General features: G+C 39.6%; 1 protein-coding gene across 1 annotated transcript in view; it reads right to left on the bottom strand.

The window, feature by feature from the left end:
* Positions 1-10856: 10856 nt before the first annotated feature.
* The window catches only part of C1QTNF7 (C1q and tumor necrosis factor related protein 7), a 48079-nt gene continuing 35236 nt past the window's right edge, over positions 10857-23699 (bottom strand). Inside the window, exons 2-4 of the mRNA XM_010151052.1 lie at positions 13603-13799; positions 12458-12703; positions 10857-11848 (exon numbers count right to left, since the gene is read on the bottom strand). Of these exons, the coding sequence (XP_010149354.1) occupies positions 11217-11848; positions 12458-12695 (870 nt within the window). The 5' untranslated portion in view covers positions 12696-12703; positions 13603-13799 and the 3' untranslated portion in view covers positions 10857-11216. The remainder of the gene's footprint in view (positions 11849-12457; positions 12704-13602; positions 13800-23699) is intronic.

Raw genomic sequence — 23699 nt, 5'->3', positions numbered from 1 at the left:
GAGGCTGGCCTTGCCCCCAGACCCACGGAGATAATCTCCGGTCTATGAAAACACCCGATTTAAGCACATTTTCCGTGTGTGTATGTTCCACTGATGCTATTGGTAGGCTACAGGCCTAACACTGAAGTTAGCACGCACCACTTAGTTAGCAAGATGAAAGCCTACTGACAGCTCTGAAGCATCTTGCCTTATCTTCAGAGTTTATCTCATACCACAGGGGTTTTTTGGTTTCTCCCCCTTCTGACACTGACATAGCACCAGGCACGGTTTAAACAAGGTCAATTCAAAAGCATTTCTACAGATGAGACAACTTTCTAGCTTTGCAACCTACTTAATACTAAATATGTTTAATAATTTAATCAATGAAGGGTTGGTTCAATATGAAATAGAACAAAAAATGCACATTAAAGGTGCCTGTTTCATAGCACATGGTACACGTGGTTGCAATGTATTTGCACAGAAATTAATAATTGTGCAAACCCACATTAACTAGAGTGGTACTGACTGATCTAAGGTTAACAAGAGCTTTCAAGACACGTGACTGACTTATTTCACTTTTCTCAGTTACATATATGTTAAAAAATCCTGTTGTCAGTGAAAAACAATCATATATCGTTTTTGTCTCAACTAACCGGACACTAACCTCCATGATTATCATTTGGGATTCTTCACTGCGGTTCATCTGGTTGGTAGCTGACACCTGGCTGTAACAAGCAATGCAGGAATTACTTGAGAGATAGGCTTTAATATGTGTATAATGATCATGAGATACATTCTCGGTAACGTTTGCATCCTGAGCACTCCAATGGCATACTATTTACCATTCAGCCTTAGTACTTTAAAAAGCCATATTTTTTTTGAGAATGGAATGATGAATGAAATAAAAATATATTTGTTTAATTATTCTATACAATAGTGAATAATGTAAGCTTGTATACAGTGTATGAACACTCTCATTACATTTTCTTTTAATAAACAACCCACCTACAGTCTATAAAGTCAACTGCAAGGTTCATATTACCATGTTCAATCCCTTTTTCCCCCTCCTTTCAACATTGGGCTTGTTTGGTTTTTCCAATTTTACTAAACCTGGAACTCAACAAATCACTTCACCTTTGTTTACACTAGAAAGTTGCTGTGTTTCATTACAAGCATTTAGGACATTTTTAAATTTATGCCTGCACAACTCAGTTCATTGCTACCAGTACTGCAGGTTCCTGTCCTGCTTTACCTTTAATTGACAGGAAAGCATCGTCAGCTGTACCTGTTCGCCACACAAAGCTTGCACCAACATAGCTATGCCAGTGCAAAACTTGGGTGCTGATGTACTGACCTAACAGATGAAGTAACTCACAACAGCGTAACATATTGTGGATTTCAAAATCCCCATGAAACAACTCATGGGACTAAAACATAGGGCCTTTTCCCATACCTGGCTAAATCTCCTTCAGCAAGAGGGCTAACTGAGCCCTACACAGGTCAGCCTTTGTTTCCCCATCACTTCTTTGCTCTGGGTATGTACTGGGTCGTGCATGCTCACCTCAAAAAGTGCTTCCAGCCCAGGCTAGAATATTCACACTCCTCTCTATCTCTTAGGAGATGTCCAATAAAAAAAAGCAGAAGAAGCAGAGGAGGAGAAACGTTATCTCCTGCTTGAGGCTTAGCCCTTACCAGCTACTAGCCCTAAGGATTTTCAGGTTCTGTCACAACTAGCACAAGGAGCTGAACTCACCCTGAACAGGTGGTTTTAGGCAAATGTGACTATCTCCCAAACCACCTATGTATTTTGCTCAGCACCAAGTCCCTGAATAAGTATCTCACATCAGGGCTGAGGGTGATGTACCCAAAAATGGCAACATTTCATTGATGCAGGCAAAGTTCATCCAATGGCACAAAAAATATAGCGCTGCAAGAAGCAGCAGCATTTTTATTGCATGGCGTATAAACCTCTTTTTCATATCAAGCTTTATGTATCAAATTTAAACAGTCTTTCCTAAAGGCACATGTAAATGGAGAACACTGGCAATATAGCAGAAAGGCCTTATGGTTGCTTTCTTTAACAATTTTCTAGCATTTCTTAAAGTTAAGTACTATAGCAGGCACTTTAAAATGTAATAAACAGCTGAATGCAAGAACTATAAAGCTCTCCATCAGCTCAGAGACTGTTTCCAAAGCACTTAAAACTGACAACAGAAACACCATGAAGTTTCTCTCCCTCCTCTTTAAAAAATAGTTACATCAAAAGTACCTAGAAAATACTCAAAATTGAGTATTTTGCATTCTTAAATCTGTCTCATTCAGGAAAACACGCAGAATGCAGGGATATTGAAACAGATCTAAAGGAAAATGTTTCCTACCTGGGTTTTCTTACACAGCAGCTTTCAGAATACAAACAACAGCCAAGCACAACACTCCCCCCTAGCAACCAAGCCTCAGCTTTGCTTTTTAAAGTGAAAGAGTCAGATTCTCCTCCTTAAGCCACTACAGCCGTTCCGGAAGACTTATTTTTGTAAACAATTTCTTTTACGGTAAAAGGGAATGTCATGAATAAAGTATGGGGAAGATGAAGCGACTGCAGCTCCTGCAGACAGCAACTCATTTCATTTACTGCAGTGACTTAATAAAACATCTGTAGTATATTCTGCAGGGCCATGGATGGTTATTTCACACTGAAATGGAATAGTCACTCCTCCTAACATCAAGTAACTAACCTTGCTATATTATCTGACTTAATGTCTGTGTACTACCTCTGTAACTAAGCAGCAGGCACAGAATCTTCTTAGGACATGTACCCTTCAGAGCAGTGATACCTGAACATACATCCTTTGTGGAAGAGGGTGCCTCACTCTCCTGACGAAAGGGAGAGGTTAAATCTCTAGTTCAGAGTATATGCCAACCTTCCAGCAAATAAAATCTTTTTTAAACTTAAGTTCACTCTGAAACAAATGCTTGACATCAGTCATGTAGGGATAAATCCTTGAAGTGGGTGGTTAGTAGCCAGTTGTTTTCCAAGCGCTGTCTCTGTTTTCCAATGCATTAAAGTATTCAGAAGCTGTATCAAGGGAACAACAATGCATTATTCTTTGCAGATGACCATCACAAATCAGGAAAAGCCTCAGAAGAACTTCTTAGCATGTAATTTAGGAGAAAAGTAATGAAAACACAGCAGAGTTAAATAAAGTATAATCTCTCAGCAGCTGTAATTTGAAAAGACAAGCTTGTTGCCACACCAGGATTAAAAAAATTTATCAGTAAATGTTCTTAGTTGGGAGAAGGCGAACAGTGACGCCAAAGTGAGAAGTAAGACAAATCATAACTTTATAAAGTTATCAATATACTTTAATAGTTCCATAGCAGAAACAAAGAAGGATATGAAGGCTTCATTTAGGTTGTCTGAGAGACTGCTTAAAAGGGAATTACAGTCCTTAAGCCTTGGTTAGAGAAGTAGTGGAGGGATGGGTTAGATGCTTGTTAAATGCTCAAGGCCAGCTTATGTAGATACAAAGAATAGCAGAAAAGTCAGCACTATCAGATAATTTTTATGTAGATTGTCTTACATGCAGTTCCTAATTTGTATAGGTGCAAAGAATTTATAGTTTTCTTATCAAATATGGAGAGGAGTAATTTCTGCTGCACTGAATGGTTAACAAAGTAATTTCTTATGTTAACATGTGTTAACATACTTAATACAACCAGAATAAACAATATTGCTGATACTAAAATGAGTTGTTATTAGACCTATTCATAATTGTCTTTATATAAACAGCCCCTATAACATCTGAAGGTCTATTACTACAAAGTTTTAGTAGCTGGAATCACATGAAAAGAGATGGCTAAATTGTTTCCCATTTTTCATTACTGTTGTAAGAAGGAGATCATGGGAAGAAGTAAACAGTCATTTTAGATAAAAAGATTGGGAGTATTAATTTTTAATTGCTAAAAGAGGAACTGTTAGAGCTAGAAGACATCTGACATGACAACACCTTTCAAGAACGTGAAAAAAATTATTTTTTTCAGGTTTTTTAAGGTAACATTTACACTACATAGTCTTCGTTATCTGCTAAGTTTCACCCTATGTGGGACTGTGGAAATGATCCAGTGGGTGAACCTTCATACAAAATTTTGGCAAGGACTCAGGTTCAACATCTTGTTTTGCTAATAAGTCTGTGTTCTGACAACTTATTCCAGTCTTGGAAACAGTTGTACAAACAGTTTAAATGATGGACAAATACGAACAGCATTATGTAAAGAACATTACTATAATACCCTAAAGGAGCAGTGGGGGATCTTTGCTTAACAGGATGGAAAGCTGCTTAAAACCACATGTCAGTAGAATGACTCTACTCACAGGAGACATACAGAATTCAAACCATGGATGTTTCCTGGGGCAGAGAAGAACTCATTTATCTTGGTCAGCATTATAAAAACAAAAGGCAAGCCCAATGTCATCAGTTGCACTGGGGAGCGGATTTAGTGCTCCAAAGAAGATGACGTGAGCAGCTCTACTTTGTTAGATGTGACAGTCACACTTAGGCATAAACCATTGTTTTGTCGACACTGGTCGAGAATGGCTTTTACCACCGCAGGCAGGGTAGATGGCAACTTGTAGTGACTGTGGTGCAGGCTGCCCCAGGAGTGGGCAGGCTAAGGGATCACAGACCCCAAGTTCAGCATTAAAACAGTTTTAAAATGGGTGGGGGACAATGAACAATTGAGTTTATTTTGAGGCTTTGAGGATAATGTAAGGTTCACCTTGCCAGATATACCTCTATTTACCTGCCTAGAATGAAAGACAAAACTTGTAAAAACAAATTAAACCAGAAGTGAACCTACAAATCATACAAGGCATGCACATTTGCAGAATAAGACCATGTATTGCTGCATTCTTTGAATCGGAATTTCGGGTACTATGTGCAACTCTACAGTAATGATCCCAGTTTCAGGGGGGTTACAAACAAGAAAGAACAAACTCTGCTCATCTTGATTATTTTAAACTGATCTCACCTTACCCCAACATGACAGAAATCACAAATAAAATTTCCTGAAATTTGTCACACGCAGTTTAGAAATCCGTGTTCTTGTAGCAGAACATCTGTCAGAGTGTGGGTGAATGCACGTGGTGCATGGAAGGGACATCAGCATTAGTGGTAGGCAAGTCTTCAGATGATTTAAGAGATTTCTTGACTCAAAAAATTAAATCCTTTCCACTGTCTTCTAAGCCAAGGGATAACACTGCTGAAAGCAGAGGAGGAAAAATGCCTGCTGGTACATTTTTTATACAAGTCACTCTTTTCTAGAAATCCCATCTGCTTCTTGCTAAAAATTCGTTTCAGAGCCTGATGAAAATCATAGTTCATTATGTTTTTCAAGAATTCAGTATTTTTTGTCCCTTTGTTAATATGAATTAAACAAGGCTATTCTTTCACAGAGATAGCTTTACAACTACTGTGTTAGGTTTTGTGTTGTGTTTAGCATTTTGACAGGTGCTTTAAAGTTGAAGCAAAATACCTTTTTTTCTTTTTTGTATAAGTAGAAACACTCCAGGATACATTTAGGGTTTTAAGGTTTTTTTTAAGTATCTTAAAAATCTTTGATATTTTATATACACTTAAGTGTGTTGATTTTGGAACATGAGAGGATTATGTAGCCCACCTTAATATACTGTAAAATTTTCTGGAGGACAGCCAAGTTACTGCAGTTGAAGTTTTCCCGTGAGAAACTTGAGCAATACTTAAGTAAAGTAGGTCTGACAAGAGGTCACTTCTATCATTGTAGGGGTACTTCTGTGTTCTCATCAGTCCACATCTTCTAATTGTGAGACAGTTAAATCACCAAATTAAATTACACCAACTTTTCCACTTAGCGGATTGTTCTCTAAGAGCAGCCATCTTATTTAACTTTTGCCATCTCAAAAGCTAAAGGCTAACCTAAGTTAGTCACATAGATACAGGTAATGTGAAGTGACAGGTACTTCCCGATTCCTTTTTTCTTAAAGCTGGTGTCCAATACAATGTCATGCAAGCAAACATTCACCCCACCCGTTTCTCTGTACTGACGACAGGAGAGCTAACAACTAATTTGACCTGGGCAATGATCTTTGAGCTTTTAGAGATTAAAGTCGGGTAAAATCAATTTTATACTCATGCTTGCTGCTGCAGGGACAATCTGCATAGAGGAAAAATCTCTTTAACACCTCTTCCAGCAGGTACCTGCTGGATTGTACCAAAATAATTTTACTCAGAATTGAGGGATATAAGCCAAATGCCAAATAATCCAAGGCACCTTTTATTTGTATACCTTTACTATTGAAAGATATGTGTATAATATGTCTCATTAATTTTTGTTTTGCTTTACATAGTAACATTCATGAATAAATCTTCTGTATGCAGCTAGGACAAAACCAAGTACCAGAGACTGAGAATTTCATGAGAGTACTTGGAAATTTCTTCATGCTGACCTGAGGGAGAATCATGCCTCTGAAGCTCAGAAATACCAACATAACCTCGGTTTGGAGTGTTGACTTAAGGAGTTACAGGGAAGTGAATATAACCTCTAACTGCTATCTGAGCTCAAGTCTAAATGGTTTATACTGAAAGGAATAAATTGCTGCTTGAAAGCAAAGTATTGCTCATTGAGAAAGATTGTGGTATATTGCTTTCTCAACTCTATTCTTCTCCTGTTTACTCTCATGTATTAGTTCTTGGATGAGATTCATCACCTACTATGTGTAATATATACTAATACATATGTATAAGTAAGCTACATTTCCACATAAAACTGAAGTTCCTACTGACCAAATTACCTAGCACAGCATCAGTATAGTTATCCTGAGTATGAATTACCTGCCAGTGGATAAATTAAACATTAGTGAAACTTTAGTGAAAAGTAAATTGTTCATGAAGTGTCTCACTGAATGAATATGAACCGAACCTACAGGGTGACCTGCGGAAGGTAAATAAAAATAGGGTATTATGCCAACTGCACCAGCTAATGAAACATACTCGGTAGAGAACGAAATAAGCTGCTTGTCAGTTTTCTGTATTTTTGCATATCCCAAAAGTACATTAATGGTGTAGATAGATTTAAAGAATGTACATAATGTTCTCAGTTCTGATACCCATTAGTAACTATTTCCTCTGTATTGTCTGAGCATTGCAAAAAATTCTTTAGGACCTATTACTCCTGAAAAAAAATGTGTAACAGCTTAAATGGTGTGGACATGAATACCAGTAGTGAAGAAAGTATGTATTCAAAGTAGCATACTCATATAGATTTGAAGATGGAGTTCCATGTTTAATTAGTTACCTAAGTTAAAATTACTCAGCAATGGAACATGTGGCTGACTTCGTCCTTGAGGTCACCCTACCAAGTATAAAGTCTGAAGGAGTAGAATGTGGGGAGCTATTTTGCTTCAAATAACTTTATTTTTACTTATGTATACTTACATAAACATATCCCAAGTAAATATATACATATATTTACTTATGAACCTCAGGAAAACTAATCTTCTTAATACTGTTTGAAGGTTTCCTGGTGGTTTCCGGTTTGTATAAGTTCTTGTAGCCTCCACCAGGAAGCCCAAGTGTTGGTGCTGCAGCAATGACATGATTCCTCCTAGGAGTTTCTCCTGGTGATACTAATTTCTTTGTGCTGACTGTAGACAAAGACTAGATGACTAACTTGGTCTGGGTGCCTGATTTTATATAGAACTATGGCATGTGTACAATGAGATATATATTATGTAGCAATCTTTGATTAATGTCAAATTTAATCCTGAAGAGATTTTGCTCTTTGTTATCCTACAACATCTTGAAACCAATCCAGACCTCCCACCTACTGGTGTAAACAGTGGGAAACCTTCACCCCAAGGTATTTTCCATATAAATTCAAATTTAGACAGAGGAATATCCCAATGAATTATCATGTCATCAAAGTTGACCTGTTTTTATCTAAGAAAATAGCAATGATTTACTTTAGGATAATGTCTTGAGACCCTGAATAAGGGCAGGGACACATGCTACTTGTATACATATGTTTTCCATACATGTTGTAAAAAGCTTTGTCTTGCCAAAACCCATAGGAATAATTCAACAGAATTACTTAATTTTAACATTTCATGGCAAAGTATTAAACTGTTCAAATAACTACAGAATCCAAATGGGAAAACTTAGGAAAGCTAAAATGACTTTTATATGATTGTACAAATATAAATCTAAAATTATTAAGTAAAGGGAAGCAATAACTCTCAGCTTACTTATTCCCATGATGTCATTTTCACCATAGGTGTGGTTAAAATATCTCTTTTCTTTTTCATTCATTTTCACAAGATTATTACATAGAAGCAGTTTGCATTTAGTTAGGATTGCAACCAGGAACATTTCACTATGAAGTCCTATTTTGTCTCTATTCAATTGTGAAAAATTAGTTTTGTCTGAAAATTTCCAGATTTATGGTAGCTACCACATACGTTTCTATAAACTCTGAAGAAAATCAGTCCTAATATTTTCTTAAGTTTGGCTTTATAGGAGATTTTCTAATGATAATAAAAATTGACTTGTTACTCCTAATATAAACTTTCTATTGATTCAAACGTCATAAACCTATTTCCATACTTTTTAAATAAGCATATAATTAAGTATATCTATTAGTTGCTTTTGATGCATAATACAGATTATATGTCCAGTCTTTCATCTACTGAGTTATGTTTTCTAGAAGTCATGGGCCTGATAGGGCTGTCTGCTCTGTCCTGTGGAATTTCAGTGCAGACAGCACTGAGCAATGCCAATATTGTTTATTCCTTGTATAGGCACTCATGGCTATACATTGTGAAGCATTGGCATCAATCACTGTTTTAAATAATGATTTGGTTTCATTTTGCACTCATATTGTGTTTAATTTGCAGATGTATAAACGATTGTATAGCACAGTGATAAACTGAATCTCTAAGTGTTCTCTTCCATATTTTTCACGGGAAGCAGCCCTTGTATAACACTAATAAATTAGATGTCTCGTTAGAAAAGTAATCCACTTTTGTCTTCTACAACAAATCTCTCAATGTCAAATAAAATACGGGTTGTACAGGCATTGCCAGTTTGATTTGTGGACAGGACTTTGCACCTGTTAGCTGCATAAAGCAGCAGTCGTACCCAAAGACATCCGTGTTAACGCATGGAGGAATGAGGGCACAGATACAGGGGGTGTAGATCAATGTTCCGTACATAACCATAGTGCTCATCTCACAATTTCAGCTGTATTTTTGTGTAATTTTATTTAGTTGCCATTTTCTTAATTAAGTCAAGGACACAGAAAAACAACAGAAATTTCATTCCACCTTAGTCATAAATAAAATGGGATCAGGAGTTGTGCAACACGCACCACTAGCATTTGCAACTATCTGAATAACATAGAAATAGCAGGTTTGTGTAAATCTGGGATGATTACAATAATATTGTGAATTTTTGGTGTAAGAGTACCCAGTTAAAGATTGCCAGTCTTGACTTGAAAATATTGAATGCTGGAGAACTCATGATGTCTCTAGGTACTTTTACAATGATTGATTACTACTGCTGGTAAAATGGGTTCTTAATTTCCAGTGGGAATGGATACAATTTCTCACCGGTGATCTTGCTGTGCCCCTATCTGATAGAAAGAAGTGCCAGCTACTACCAGAAATTTTATCTCCAGATGGGTACTTGCAGGCCATGATCAAATCACCTCTTAAGCTCACTGACAAGAAAAATAAATTGATCTTATTATATCTCTGTGTTATGAGCATGGGCAGAATTACAACCTTTTTGTTTTCCAATTTTTGGGTAAGTTTTTGAAACGTTGACAGACATAGCAGCTTTATTAGTAATTGCTCTTTCCTCCTATTTGTAATTCCATTTATCATACATCCGAAGGGCTGCATCAACAGCCAACTCTGATACTCAGTCCATTATCTATAAGGTCCCATGTAACTTTTCCAAGTTCACTGATTTCCCAAACGCAGTTTTTCATCTTTTGTGTGATGTACATTTCATAGAAACATAGATAGAATCACAATGGTTTGGGTTGGGAGGGACCTTAAAGACCATCTAGTTCTAACCCCCCTGCCATGGGCAGGGCCACCTTCCACTAAGTCAGGTTTCCTCAAAGTCTCGTCCACCCTGGCCTTGAACACTTCCAGGGATGGGGCATCAACAGCTTCTCGTGGCAACCTGTTCCAGTGCCTCACCACCCTCTCCATGAAGAATTTTGTCCTGATATCTAAATCTACCTTCTTTCAATTTTAAACCATTACCCATTGTCCTGTTGCTAATTTATTTCATTGCATCTGGCCATATTGGAATATAAGTATGTCTGCTTTAATGATGTAACTCAGTTTGTTCCATGTAATTTATTCTCATTACTGGTTGCTGTTCTACCAGTTTTTTGGCATGCGTAATTTTCTTCAGCAAACAGTTTATATTTATTTCCACATTTATCATAAACATACTGAAGAGCATTGAAACAATTGCAAACCCACTTGGAATTACACTGAAAATACCCATGTTGCATACTGATTGTCTATCTTCAAGTTTTCAGATCTCCCAGTTTTAAAATATTTTGTATGTTTAATACCTTTGTTCTGATCTTTTGATTGTCATTGGGCAGTCCTCAGCTAGTAGAAATCTTCATGTATTTATTAGGAGGTTCGTTACTTATGATTATAATTTGTTGGTGTAAATATCAGGTGGGACTATCCTTGTGATCTGTTCAGCTGGATCTTGAAGCAGACATTCCAATTTTATTCCTGTCCTTATTTAAATCCATGTTTTCTCTGTTTTTAATGTATTTCCTGTTTTAAAATGACCAAAGATGATATTGCCGTCAATTGTTCAATTTTACTTTAATGTCATATAGAAAATATCCATTCTACATTGCAATTTAATATATTTTATATAAAATCCAATGTACAGTATCTTAGATTTGTTTAAATAGTATTAAACATAACTTTCAGGAGGAGTCAGTTCTGGAGTGATGCAGTCTTTCGTTACAGTTCCTTTTGTTATCCCTGCTGTTCAGTAAAAAAATCCAGCTTAGATTCTGGAAAGATCCTTATGAGCTCAGGTCTGGTTCCTATCGGAGCAAAAATAAACTCCCAGGTTATTTTTTTCAACGTTGTGTCCCCCACACAGCTAGGTAAAACCCTGTGCTGGTGTGTCCAGTTTGAATGTCTTCTGACTTCATCTGCTTCAGAGCTCATCTTCATCTGACAAAGCATCAAGGTAATCTGTGTCAACATACAAGAGAAATCCAGAAAACAAGCTGTCTGCCCACGTTGGATCAGAAAAGAGACCGTTTTGGTCAGTGTAGAAGATCTCAAGCCATACTTCATCCTCTGGCTGAAGGTAGATCACCGTGGATCCAGAAGCTACATCATGGTTTCCTGTGTTCGCATCAAATGTCTTTATCCGGTACTTCCCATTGTGAACCAGCCCAATCGCAAGATGCTTGTTGGCTAAGGTGATATCATAAGAAAAATAATAAATCCCTGGGATGGCACAAATAAACTTCCCTGTGGAAGGGTTGTAATGCTCCCCCTCATTGAAGAGGACTTTATTGAATACAATTGGTAATCTTTCCTGTGGGTAGCTGGTGGTGATGCCAACAGAAAAGGCAGATTTCAGCACTATCTTTCCACACTTACAGACCCCTGGTGTACCTGGCTCTCCACGGTCTCCTTTATCTCCCTTAGGTCCAGGTGGTCCAGCTGGACCTACTTCACCTTTGGCACCAGTCAATCCTCCAGGTCCTTTTTTACCAGACTGACCTTGGTCTCCTTTCTCTCCAGCTGGTCCTAATGGCCCAGTCTTTCCTCTTAAACCTTCAAAAACATTTTAAGTTAGTTAATTGTTGCACATATCATCTCAGTAAATCATTGTGTGGGCTACTGTGTGTGCCTGAACAAGCAAGAAGAATGTGGTCAGAATTTCAAATACTCCAAAAATGATTACACCTTGAAGAAATTTGTATGTAATCAGTCCATCAGTTACTGAACTATGGGTACTGCTGATGGGAAGGACAGCAGCATGGCTACCTATGCATTGATACTAGTGCATTAAATACCTTCTACTATTTGAGCATTTTTAGTGTGTACCTAAATACCTGCTAATCTTTTATTCCTGGCTAATGGCAGAAATGAGACTATTTATTTGACACCACAGATGCTTCATTTTTCCAAAACTTTTCCTTAGCATCTATGTGCAGGAAGGTTATGCATTTACATTTGTTTACACAGATTTCAGTATATTCATATTAGACATATCTAAAATACATCTGCATATTTTCTTTCTCTCACCCTATATACATGCATCACACTTAAACTCACACAGGCCCACACACACATTCATCACACATGTATAGATATCTAACAGTGATGATGCAAGATCTTATTTTGTTGTACTACTGTGTTAGTTACACAAATATTCAATACCTGCACTCCCTTTTTCACCCTTTTCTCCCTTCCTGCCATCTCTACCATCTCTTCCTGGAAGACCAATGCGTCCGTGAGGCCCTGGGGACCCTCCCGCTCCAGGGGGACCTGCAGGACCTGGCAAACCAGGGATGCTACAGATGTATCTGGTGTAGTAATTTTCTCCTTTGAACTGGCTTTGAAGAGGTTGCTCGCTTGTGTAGATGGCAAAACTTGTAATGTAAAGCAACACAAACATCCTTGGATCTGGAAAAAAACACATATGAGTAAGACTGTTTGTGCATACTGTAGTACCCTAGTCACATGCAGACGGCTTTGAGTAAGTGTGACACTACGGTGCATTATACACAGGTACACATATAGGGATCAGCCTGGGACTTCTGCATTACCAGAATCCATGTAGGAGGCGAGGAGGAAGGTCTGACAGGCTGGACATTTTTCTGGTCACCGTATATGTTACCAAATAGCTGTAGACTGACATAGTATAACTGGCGAATACCAGCTTTTTAGGGCTGAATTTTGACATGCGAAAAAATGAATCTGGATTACTTAATGCAAAGTCCTTTGCTTGCACAGTTTATTTTGTCTTTGAGACCTGTATAAGCTCTACAGAAAAAAGCCCTCTTGCTGGAGGGAGTTACATCTGTGCTAGGAAGATGTGCCCATAGGACGTGCAGTCTCTTCCAGTAAGGACAAAGCTTACACCTCCATTTTGAAATTTGCCCTTACGGTTGCAATTGGAAGTCCAACCTAACTAACCACAGCAGGAAATTGCTGAGCCTGCAGAAAGGATAGCAGTAAGAGAGGTACAGCTTCCGTGCCTGGTTGGACACCCTGATGACCACGGCACAAATACCAACTTCCCCCTAATCGGTCAGGTGGAATCCGGCAGCTGCCCTCTGGGTATGGGTGGGAGTGCGAATGGGTTGCAAGAGGCTGGGGTTTTTTTAAGCCTGGTTTCGACTGTCATATGAAATTAACTGTGTTGCAGTATCTTGCAAGGAAATTGTTTAAAGCTTTAGATATATCGTTTGGGTGTTTTCATAAACAACTGAATGTAAATTGGATTTCCCTATTCCACTATACACTGGGAGACTAAAGATGAAACACTGTACAAACACTAACATGCTGTGAAGTTGCAGTACCTGATGTACAAAAGTGTCTTAAATTAGTGTTGCATTAGCAGAGTCAGTCATGGGTCAGGTGAGATTTTGTGAGTCAAGCTGTTTTTTCTAGTTCCTTTGCTGGCTTCTCAGAAGACTTGTGTGGGTTTTTTTGCTGGAGTTGTCCATTCCTTTAGAGCTAATTTATAGCATTCATGGAAATCGGAGTCCACTGGTTTCTGTGGGGAGAAAAAGAAGAAATGGAGAGGGGGATTCAGAAAAATATTTGTGTGAATTACCATCTACCTTTTTTACAGTGAAACTCAGATTCATTCTCATGCTCAGAGTTAAAGAAGTTGCAAAGTGAACCCATTCCCTTCTCTGTAATACTGATTGGCAATGACTCATTGAGTTAAAAATGCAAATAGTTAAATTTATTTGCACTTCATGATATATCAATGACATGGTCATTGCTATTCAGCAGGGATGAAGACCGGTGTATGCACATACAAATACACACACAGAGTCTCTGTTAAGAATCTTTCTTGTTTTACAGAATAGAAAATTAGAAACTGTCTTGCTATCAATGGCAGTACAGGAAAAAGCATGAAAATATTGTAGTTGGAGAGAAATAAACAATGCCCCAAAATTCCCTTTCGTGATGTATACTCTGCTTTTCATATTAAGCATCTTTTATCAAATTGGCAGAAACCAAACTATCAATTTTGCTGTCATTTGATAAAGCCGTACAGTACAGTCAGGCACAACAGCCTCCAAGAGTGGATTAACATATGAATGCTTGACATTACAGCAGCGCAGCCAGTGATGCCTCCAAGGCAGTAGTTAGCTACAAGCACAAACTTCACAGCGACGTTGGCTCTGACGCACTACTGGGTGTACCCACATAAAGCCAGTGGATTTTCAGAGGACTTAAATCAGGGGCAACTAAGCTCTCTGCAGAGAACAACAACTTTAAGCACTAAGCCAGGAGGGAGAAGCTTGGAGGGAGTTCATGCCGAAGAATATGCATTTTACACAGCGCTGATGGATAAGAAGCAGACACAACCTAAGGATCAAAGACTGGAAGAAAAGCTGCCCTTTGCCAGATGAAAGTCTGAATCAGTAGGCTAGATGTTCCCACACTGTGTTGCATGTAAGCCAAGCAAAAACAATCTCAGCAACTGCTGGTTTTGCCTACATCCAGCATCTTTTACAAATCAGGGTAAGAGCCCTCACACAGCTGCCTCCGTCACTGGCTGGCCAATAACTTACTGATGCGTGAAGCTCGCCCCAGCTCCCAGACCTCCCCTGCTGTTCTTCTCATGTGCATACAGGAAATTAATTAGTCTGGGACATGTGTGTCTGCTCAGGCCATGGGAAAAATGTCATTTGGGGAAGGTAAGGGGAATAGGGTTGTTGAGATAGGGATGTGCCTTAGAGGTGCACCATAATGGGGCATTATGGTTGGAGAACCAATTTGGGAAGGAGAAGGCATAGCCGGGAATACGTGGAGCTTTCAGCTGTGGTTGGGGGTCTTAAGGAATGATGGGGCTGTGAAGCTAAATGGTGAGACTGCAGGAAGGGGAACAGAGCTGGGAGTGGGAAGAAATGGTCATAATGTTCAGGTGATGATGTTTGCAGTCCTGAATTTTGGCTTGTAGGGAATACAGAAGGCTGCTTCCAACAGTAGTACTCAACAAATGACATTTGGGAAATAATGCATTAGGCCACAGAATCAGGACTTCTCTTGCCTTTTGACTTCAGCCTCTTGCACTTCTTCCTGCATAACGGTCCACATTTAAAAAGAGGGGTGGAAGGTGGCTCTATCTGTTGTTGCAGCAATCTCTGGTAAAGTGTGAATCTCCTCAGACCAAGGAAGGATGTACAGCATTGAACCCATACCCCTGTTTCATGGTGAGTGTTCTTAAAAGGTAAATTGTAATGTTAAAGGTGACTGATAACATACAGATCAGGCTGGACAGGTCTCAGAGCAACCTGATCTAGTTGCTGAAATTCCTGCTCATTGCAAGAGGGTTGGACAAGATGACCTTTAAATGTCCCTTCCAACCCAAACTCTTCTATGATTCTGTGATCTAGCTTGAGAAGATAGTCTGTACTTACATTCCCATCAAAGCTAGATGCTGGGCAGAGGGTCTTTAGCGTGAGGCCTTTAGGAAATCTCACATCATTACTAATAGACTATATCATTAACAATTTTAAGCTTAGAAGTTCTGCAATTGTAGCAAAATCCCAGTTTTGAGTCTTCCTGGTATATTATCTAATCTTCCTCCTTTTTCCAGCTATGCATGTCTTAATTCTAAATTTTACTACTTGGTATTGTTTTGAAACATTCCTAGAAGATTTCCCATGAATCTGTTATAAATAAATGCTGGGTCAAAAGCCAGTAATTATTAGTCACAAGTTATATGGGCTGTGTTCTTACTTTCGTCTTTTCTTGCTAGCTTTGAATTCCCTTCCAACACATATGCACAACTGTTTGAGGAGAAGATGGTGTGTTTCAATTTCCTTGTGCAAAAAGATGTAGATGAGAAGTAGTGGTGCTCCTGGACCCTCTCTGTCTGCAGCACTGTCAGTGACTTAGTGGTGCAGAACAGGATAGTCTATACATCCTCTGTCTCTCCAATAACAAAGGCTTATACTACCTCACATCGCTACCTTGCATCCCCACTGTGGGTTGTACAGACCTTCCCCAGCTCTCCTACCCAGGAGACCTGTGGTAAGAGAAACAAGGTGGAGAAGGAGGGGAGGTATTAAGTCAGGATGAGAAGCAGGGAAAGACACCCTCTTTTTCCTTGAAATCTCACTAGCTATGCCTGTTTTTCCCCTCTTTACAACATGATGCGCAAAAATCAGATGCATCCACATGCCATAAGGTTCCAAACCTGCCATAAAATTTGCCACCAGCACTGACCTTTCTACAAAGCCTCAGAAACAGTGGCTTGCAGTTTAGCATGCCATGCTTCTCAGTTTCTTTGCACTGTATGATTTTCATGCTATTGAAAATACAAACCTTAACTATGGATTTTTTCCCAGGTATTTTACATTGTTAATTCACCTTCAGTTGGGCACAGGTTTATGCATCTCCCACCTCTTTTTTTGAGTAATGGGGACTATGCTGGCCTTCCAGGGCTCCACATCTAAGACCATGCCATACTCTAAGGAATCAAGACCACAGCTGGCCACCACCCTACTCCTTGGGTTAGCTAGACAATCCAGCAATCTTCACATGGCTTTACATTGTCTATACTCCCCTTGTGTAAGAAGGAGAGAGTGATGTGACACTTTTGAGCAGTCTGAACTTTTGATTCTTAGTCCCAGAATGGCTGTTGGTGCCCAAAGGGATCAATCAGCCAGTGGGAATCAACATTAGCTAAATATTTCTGAGAAAACAATCCTTAAAGGCCTTATTAGCAATTCTGACATTTAACGATCTCACTCGCTTAAGTTTGTACTCAGTCATGTTTGAACAGTCTCCTTCATAACTACATTGAATGAACTCAGATTCTTCAACCATGTCTCAAGCCTTCATGAAAAATAGAACACTTATAATCAAGACCAGAAGTTCAATGTGTTTGATTTTTAAATTATCAAAGGAGTGGAAGTAATTTAATTTCTCAATGTCTGACTTGAAACATGGTCTCTCTGGTGCCAGCTATTCCCATTATTTGGAAGGTTGTTTTTATTAAAAATGCCCTAGAAGCTGGTCAAGGAATGTATAGTCTGACTCAGCTGGGGGAAATTTTAACATGAGGGCTGGCAGGTGAAGCAATTTCACTGCCAGCTGTACCAGAACACACAAATAAATGAAACCGGACAGAATTTGTCTTGACAGAGAGCCGAGAAGCTAGGCCAGTTGCTTACAGTTGGCAATTAACATGGAAACAATAATATGTTTGCTTGCAAGGTACTGAATTTGACCAGGATTTAACACTGGAAGATGGAGGATACAAGTGTCCCTACATCCCAGGCACAGGTTTCTTTAAAAGGTTTTCTCTATTTTTGGGGCAGGAGCCATAAATCACAAGCTGTCTGTGGGGATAACCTGCAGTTTGCAGGGTTAGTTATGAATCTGAATGGGAGTCAAGCACCTGGATCTATGTAGGCATCTAAAGACGTGGATAAATGCCTAAAGCAGTGTGCTCCTCTCCCACGGAGTGCCTTTCCGTTCAGGCTGGGGTTCCTCTTCTTGGTTCCTCCCCAGCCCTTGCCAGGAGAATTTCCACCTCCTATCTTAGATCAATCTGCTTTACCAGCCTTGTGATGATAGAAGAGAAATGGAGAACAAACTGGGTAGCTGCCATTTCGGATGGCATGGAAAAAGGAAAAACATAGGGCAAAACAGAAAATGTCAGACTGCAAAGCATAATGAGGACAAAGAACAAAACTCATAGATTATTGCCACGAGTCATATGGGATGGACTTCCACTACCTTGTGCCTTGTGTTCAGTTGTGTTCAGACCTGGGCTTTGTCAGCAAAAGTCCATAAAGAACTCCCAATATCTTTGCACAGGGGTGAGTGATGGGGACCAGCCAGCAAAGTGAGCTCAGAACACACACAGCAAGAACAACTTCAGGAACTTCACTGGATTTATGGCTGATTATGTTCTAGCCCCTGAGCATGGCTGAATCTCATCCCCTTGAGATAAATGGCATTTATTAGATCATGGACACCTCTGAAAGTGGATTTTCCTTCACCCAGTTGCTCCCTTGGTGACAGCATATTGTACCAAAGAACAGTGCTCACCATTTAAAAGGATACTTGTACAAAGAAGAAAGCTTCCAGACCCTGAAAGGGATACTCCTCCTCCAGCACATTGTTTTCATCTGGAAGCTCATCAAATGATATCACCCAGGCACTGTGCCTTTCTGGGAACCCTGCGGAAAAGTAGGCATCCAGCCAGGGACTGCATTCTACATCAAACCCGGCAAAGCGAAGGAGCAATTTGAACATTTGGGCAGGACTAAGCTGGTTGATCTCCCCTGAAGCAAGCTGGGTAAGGCTCCCATAAGCTTCTCTGCCAGAGGAGCAGTGGAAGCTGTGGCCTGGGGCAGGAAGCTGCCATGGTCAGCTGAGTGGCAACCTCTTGTCCCTGTTCTGCTGTATCTGGAAAAGCATATCTGCCCAGGGCTTGACATGAGTAAATTTTTTGACACTGCAAACAGTCAAGTTAGCAATATTTGTAAGTGTACAAAGGGTCTCTCTGCACTGCTGTTGTGACAAAGCAAGCTTTTCCAAGAGAGAAACTGGAATTTTTGCCTACATGGGCAAATCACCAGCTAGAAATGGCTTGCTAAATACTGTGGTCCTTTCAATCCAGGTGATACTATAAACAGTCCTTAGCAACTGGGGAGTGCAAAGGTAGGATAAAGTATAAATTTTCTAACTTTGAAATCTGTGCAAGTATGCATGTCTGACAAGACTGTGGAGGACTAATTAGGTATTATTTATGTGACACTTTGAAGATAGAAGGCATTGTAAAAGCCCTATAGTATGAATTTAATTATTTTAAACTGCTCTGAATTTTATTACTGAGAGTTTATATGTTGCTGCATAAAAGCAGGAATTTCTGAAGTGCTCCATGCTAGACAAGCTGTGCTCCCTGGAATGGCAGAACTGCACAACAGAGCTCAGACAATACAAGTGCTGAAAAAAAATCACTACAGCTCCCAGGTTCCTGCTTGAGAACCTTGAAAAGATAACTGCACAGCTGTGCATTTGAAAACAGAAAATCAGCATCCTGGAATTAAATATCCCTGGGTAAGAAAACCTTAGTGGTGCTAAGACCTTTGGGCTGAAGTTACAAAAGTTCCTATAAGTCCCAACTTTTACATATGACATTTACATATAGAAAATACATCTTGGGGGAAATTGGGTACCTAAATCCAAATGAATGAACCATAAAACCTGTGACATACCAACTGGAGCATGAGAGGCTTCCTTCGCCTGGGGTTTCTGAAGAGGGTCTCTTCAGGTACCTCTGCAGGAGCAGTGCTGTGCAGCACAGGTACGCAGGGCACAAGGTTAGACCCAGGCTGTGCACACTGAGCATGGCTCAGTGCCCAAACAACCCGTAACCATGCAAATACTCTTAGTTTCCTTGTAGGACCATGTCCACAGGGCACTGAACTGTCCTTAGCCTGGAGTTAGCTGAAATGTTTCCATCTTCTGACCCTTGGTGCATCATTGGCACGTTCAGGAGCACCAAGGAGAGAGCCTCAACATGAAAATGAAGAGTCAAACTTAAGGGAGAGGTTGTGGCTGTGAAGGTGAATCTCACGAAGGCGTGAGTCTTAGGATTCTGTGTCTCATTGGCACAGATGATAAATGCATTTAAAAGTTTAAGCCTTACTGCAAATCACTGGGTCTTGAACTTCTGAAAGCCTAAGGGATTTTGAACATGGCATGAGAACATAGAAGCCTCATGTGCTTTTCAAAATGCCACCCACGTTGATGTATGTCCCCAGCCTCTGGAACCGCCAGGGTCTCACGTCAACCCTGGTGGTCTCCTCCACACTGATGCTCTAAATTGTCAGTACAGGAGATAAAAACCTGGCCTCTGAATCAGCATACTTTCCTGACTGTGGCTGTTCTGAGAAAAACCCTGTTCTTGTGGAGTGAGTCTACCTCAAAGCTATTACTTCAACAGTATTACTTCTATATTTATACTGGAATAGAAAAAGGGGAATTTGGCCTGGTTTAGTCACATGTGTGATTGTTATGGTTAATGTCAGATTCAGGAGATCGGAGCCAGGAAGATATAAAAATAGAATGAAATTTATGTAATGTCTGCTTTTGGGTAATAGCATGTTTTAAAAGTATGTTTCTTCCTGATTAAATCAAACCTTTAAATAACAGCTTGACTTTCAGTGAGGTTGACCTTTTTGCAAGACTGAAGGACATGCACATTAGAAAGGCAGCTTTAAACAGTTTGGAGCTGTAAAATAAAAATCTATTTAAATTCTATATCGTTTGGTATCGTATGGTATATTCTTACTGAAACAAAGATTTGTGTTACTGTAGAAGAGCAGAAGGACAATGCGTCCTGCATCCCCTCAGGCTTCCTCAGAACACCAGCTCCATCCAAGCCCACCCTCTGGCAACCCCATTGGTACCCAGACATGACCTGCATTTTCAATTGATGGGCCTGATGTTCTGCAACTTCATGTATTGTGGAGGTGTTTGTGTTCTGCAAGGACTTGCTGATCCTCAGGGCTGGGAGTGATGGAACGCCCCGCAGGGTGTCAGGGCAGTGTGTCACCAGCCAGAGCCCGTCCCATCACCCCATTAGGGAGTAGGGCAGCCTGGAGGCAGCCAGAGGCACCCCCAGAAGCTGAGGCCAGACCAGGATATCAGCCTGTGGGTGGGGGTCAGCTGGGCTGAAATGGAAACCTGGACCATGGGCAGGGTGGTAGAATCTGTACAAACGTTGGAAGTGAAAAACATGCGGTTGTATAGAGCTCTGGGGAGTCTAAAAATCTGTTTTGCTAACCACTATAGCCTACTATATATCCTAATTGAAATATATCCTAACAAGTCTTTAAGAGGAGTTTAACAAGCATAAGAGAGAAGAGAAGAGAAGAGAAGAGAAGAGAAGAGAAGAGAAGAGAAGAGAAGAGCTTTGTCTTCTTTTGTTTGACAGAATTTGTCTGACATAATTTGTCTGACATAAATTCACTTAGAAGAATGACAGTTTTTCCTGTGATATGATAACTTCAATTTGATACACATAATCATTTGTCAACCTGATTCTGCACATACTGAAATCAAATGCAAATATCTCTCTTATTAGTGGTGTTTGATCAGATTCACAGAGAGGAGGATGGAAAACAGAGCATGGAGTTTTCTTTCAAGAGATCTGATTTCCTCAATCAGAAACTTCTACTCCATGGCAGCTTTTTAATCTTACATGCTTCTATTTCATTGGTAAAACAACATCAATTATGTCAGGGATAATATTGCTTGGCTGATGTAAAAGAAGGTTATTTCAAAAGCACTTTTCAGATTCTGCTTTTCTTGTTATTGTCAACTGCTGTTTCATATTTCAAATTGGTTCTCTAGTGGGAGATTAAAATGGATGAAGTCAGCATAATTCCTGCATTTTTTTCAGTACAGTATAGATGAAGTCTAACATCTGACAACCGGTCCTTTCTGACTTTGTAGCAGAGCATCAACCGTACTCCTACTTGCCTTTAAGAACAACATTTGGGCCCATGTATTTGGACATAGCTCTATTGAAACCTTGTGTCTTGTATTTATATCTGGCCTTGAAGGTGTTTTCTCACTTAAGTTCTTGCAACAATAGTTTGACTGTTTTTTGAAATCCGTTCTATCTGGGAAGTGTTTGTTTCCTTGGGCTCCTCTGGGGAATAGCACGAGGAAGCTGCAGCTGTCAGTCAACTTGCCACTCTTCAGTAGGAAAGTGTGACCTTTGGCTAGTAAGGAGTGGGCTTTACCTTGACTTTGTGTGTGATGCTTCAGGGTGATCTCAGCAGGGTCTCCACTTGGACATAAATGGACATTCCTGGATAGTCTGATGGTCACAGAGAGTTTAGCAACAAATTTAATACCCTTTTCACTTGAATTTGCCCTGATCTCAGCCTGCCAACAAGCCCCACCTAACCTTGAATTACAGAGTGCTAGAGGCACCCTAGGAGGTCCCCTGTCCAGCTAGTCTTCCCCACATTGATTAAGATGCCACTGTATAGCAAATAGCACAGACAGAGACATCTTACCCAAATTCAGAGGTGAGCCTGCACAGCCAGTACTTTTGGGTGGGCCCTGAGCTGTGGGGTGCCCTGAGGGTACCAGCAGGATTGCCCAGACACAGCACCAGAGGGGTTCCCTGTGGGAAGGAGTAAACAAGACACACAGGTAGCAGACTAATGTCAATGGTTGACAGAGTCTTGGGGTGCACCTGCAGTGCAAACTCAGCCCAAGGTAGTGGTTATGTGGTAGGTTATGCCAAAGTATGTGTATTTCTTAAAAAGAAAAGGGATTATAGATAACCCTCTTTGCAATTCCATAATCAGGGAATGTGACTTTGGCTTATTGTAGTATCTGGAGTTTTGCTCACTCTTCTCATTCATGTATCTACTGATATAATTTACAATTATGCCAATAAACTCGGTGTTATTTTACAGTTGCAACTCCACAGCAGCTGTCTGCCATGAGCCTTTTTGCATTTTAAACACTAGCCTTGATTTGAATTTATTTCTTAAGAAGTTCTGGCTTGTTCAAGACAAACAGTATGTGGAATCACTTTGAATGATCTATCCCCCTGAAATTTTCTTACATAATTGTTAATACAAATAACATATATATGTAAAAAGAGGAGTCATGCAAGCCTTAGAGCATATTAATACCAAGTTTCCATCAGGATAAAGGGTTTTGCCATTTCCACTTTAATGGAAACCAGTGAAGATTCAGAATGTATTGACTTGCAAATAAAGATGAAAATACATAAAACATGGAGAAGCTTTCTCTGGCCTTGGTTAAAATTACCTTTCTTTTCAGTGATAAAACTATTTAAGTTTTATGACATGGAATCAAGATATAAATGAAAAACAAAATCTTATAATTTAAAGTCTCTCAGATCAATTCAGGTAGTTTTCCCTCAGCCAGGGCATAATTTTATCATGGACAAACGTGTGTATGCGTGCACATGTGTGCGTGCATACACATACATCTTTACCTTTACCAGCCAAAGGGGTCTTGTTATCACTTAGCTTTCCTTCAAGACCCTGGGGCATGGTGGATGCATTTTATGTCAAAGATATTATTAAAGAGTTTTTTTCTGTTTGACTTTGACCGATGGAGTTAATTTTCTTTAATACAGATCTATTCTCTGATGGCCTGAATTAACGTTGTACTTAGATTTGTTTCTAGCTGATAAACAGTAAGCTGACAAGTAATAAGGGGTTTGTTGTTTTTATCATTGTGATAGGTATCTTCATTGAGCACTGCAGAAAGTTCTATTTTGCTATTTGTGATTTTGTTTACTGCTTAAAATACACATTATGCCTTGAATAGGATAATTGCAATTGAAAACTCTCAAATGCTCGAACGTCGTGTCTTTCTTGCTCAGAATTTTCCTTTTCTTTCTGTGACATGCTGTGAT

Source organism: Eurypyga helias, unplaced genomic scaffold (assembly GCF_000690775.1).
Source record: "Eurypyga helias isolate BGI_N326 unplaced genomic scaffold, ASM69077v1 scaffold17294, whole genome shotgun sequence".
Classification (NCBI taxonomy): Eukaryota; Metazoa; Chordata; class Aves; order Eurypygiformes; family Eurypygidae; genus Eurypyga; species Eurypyga helias.
Note: the sequence above shows the minus strand (reverse complement) of the source record. Positions and strands in the feature narration are given on the sequence as shown.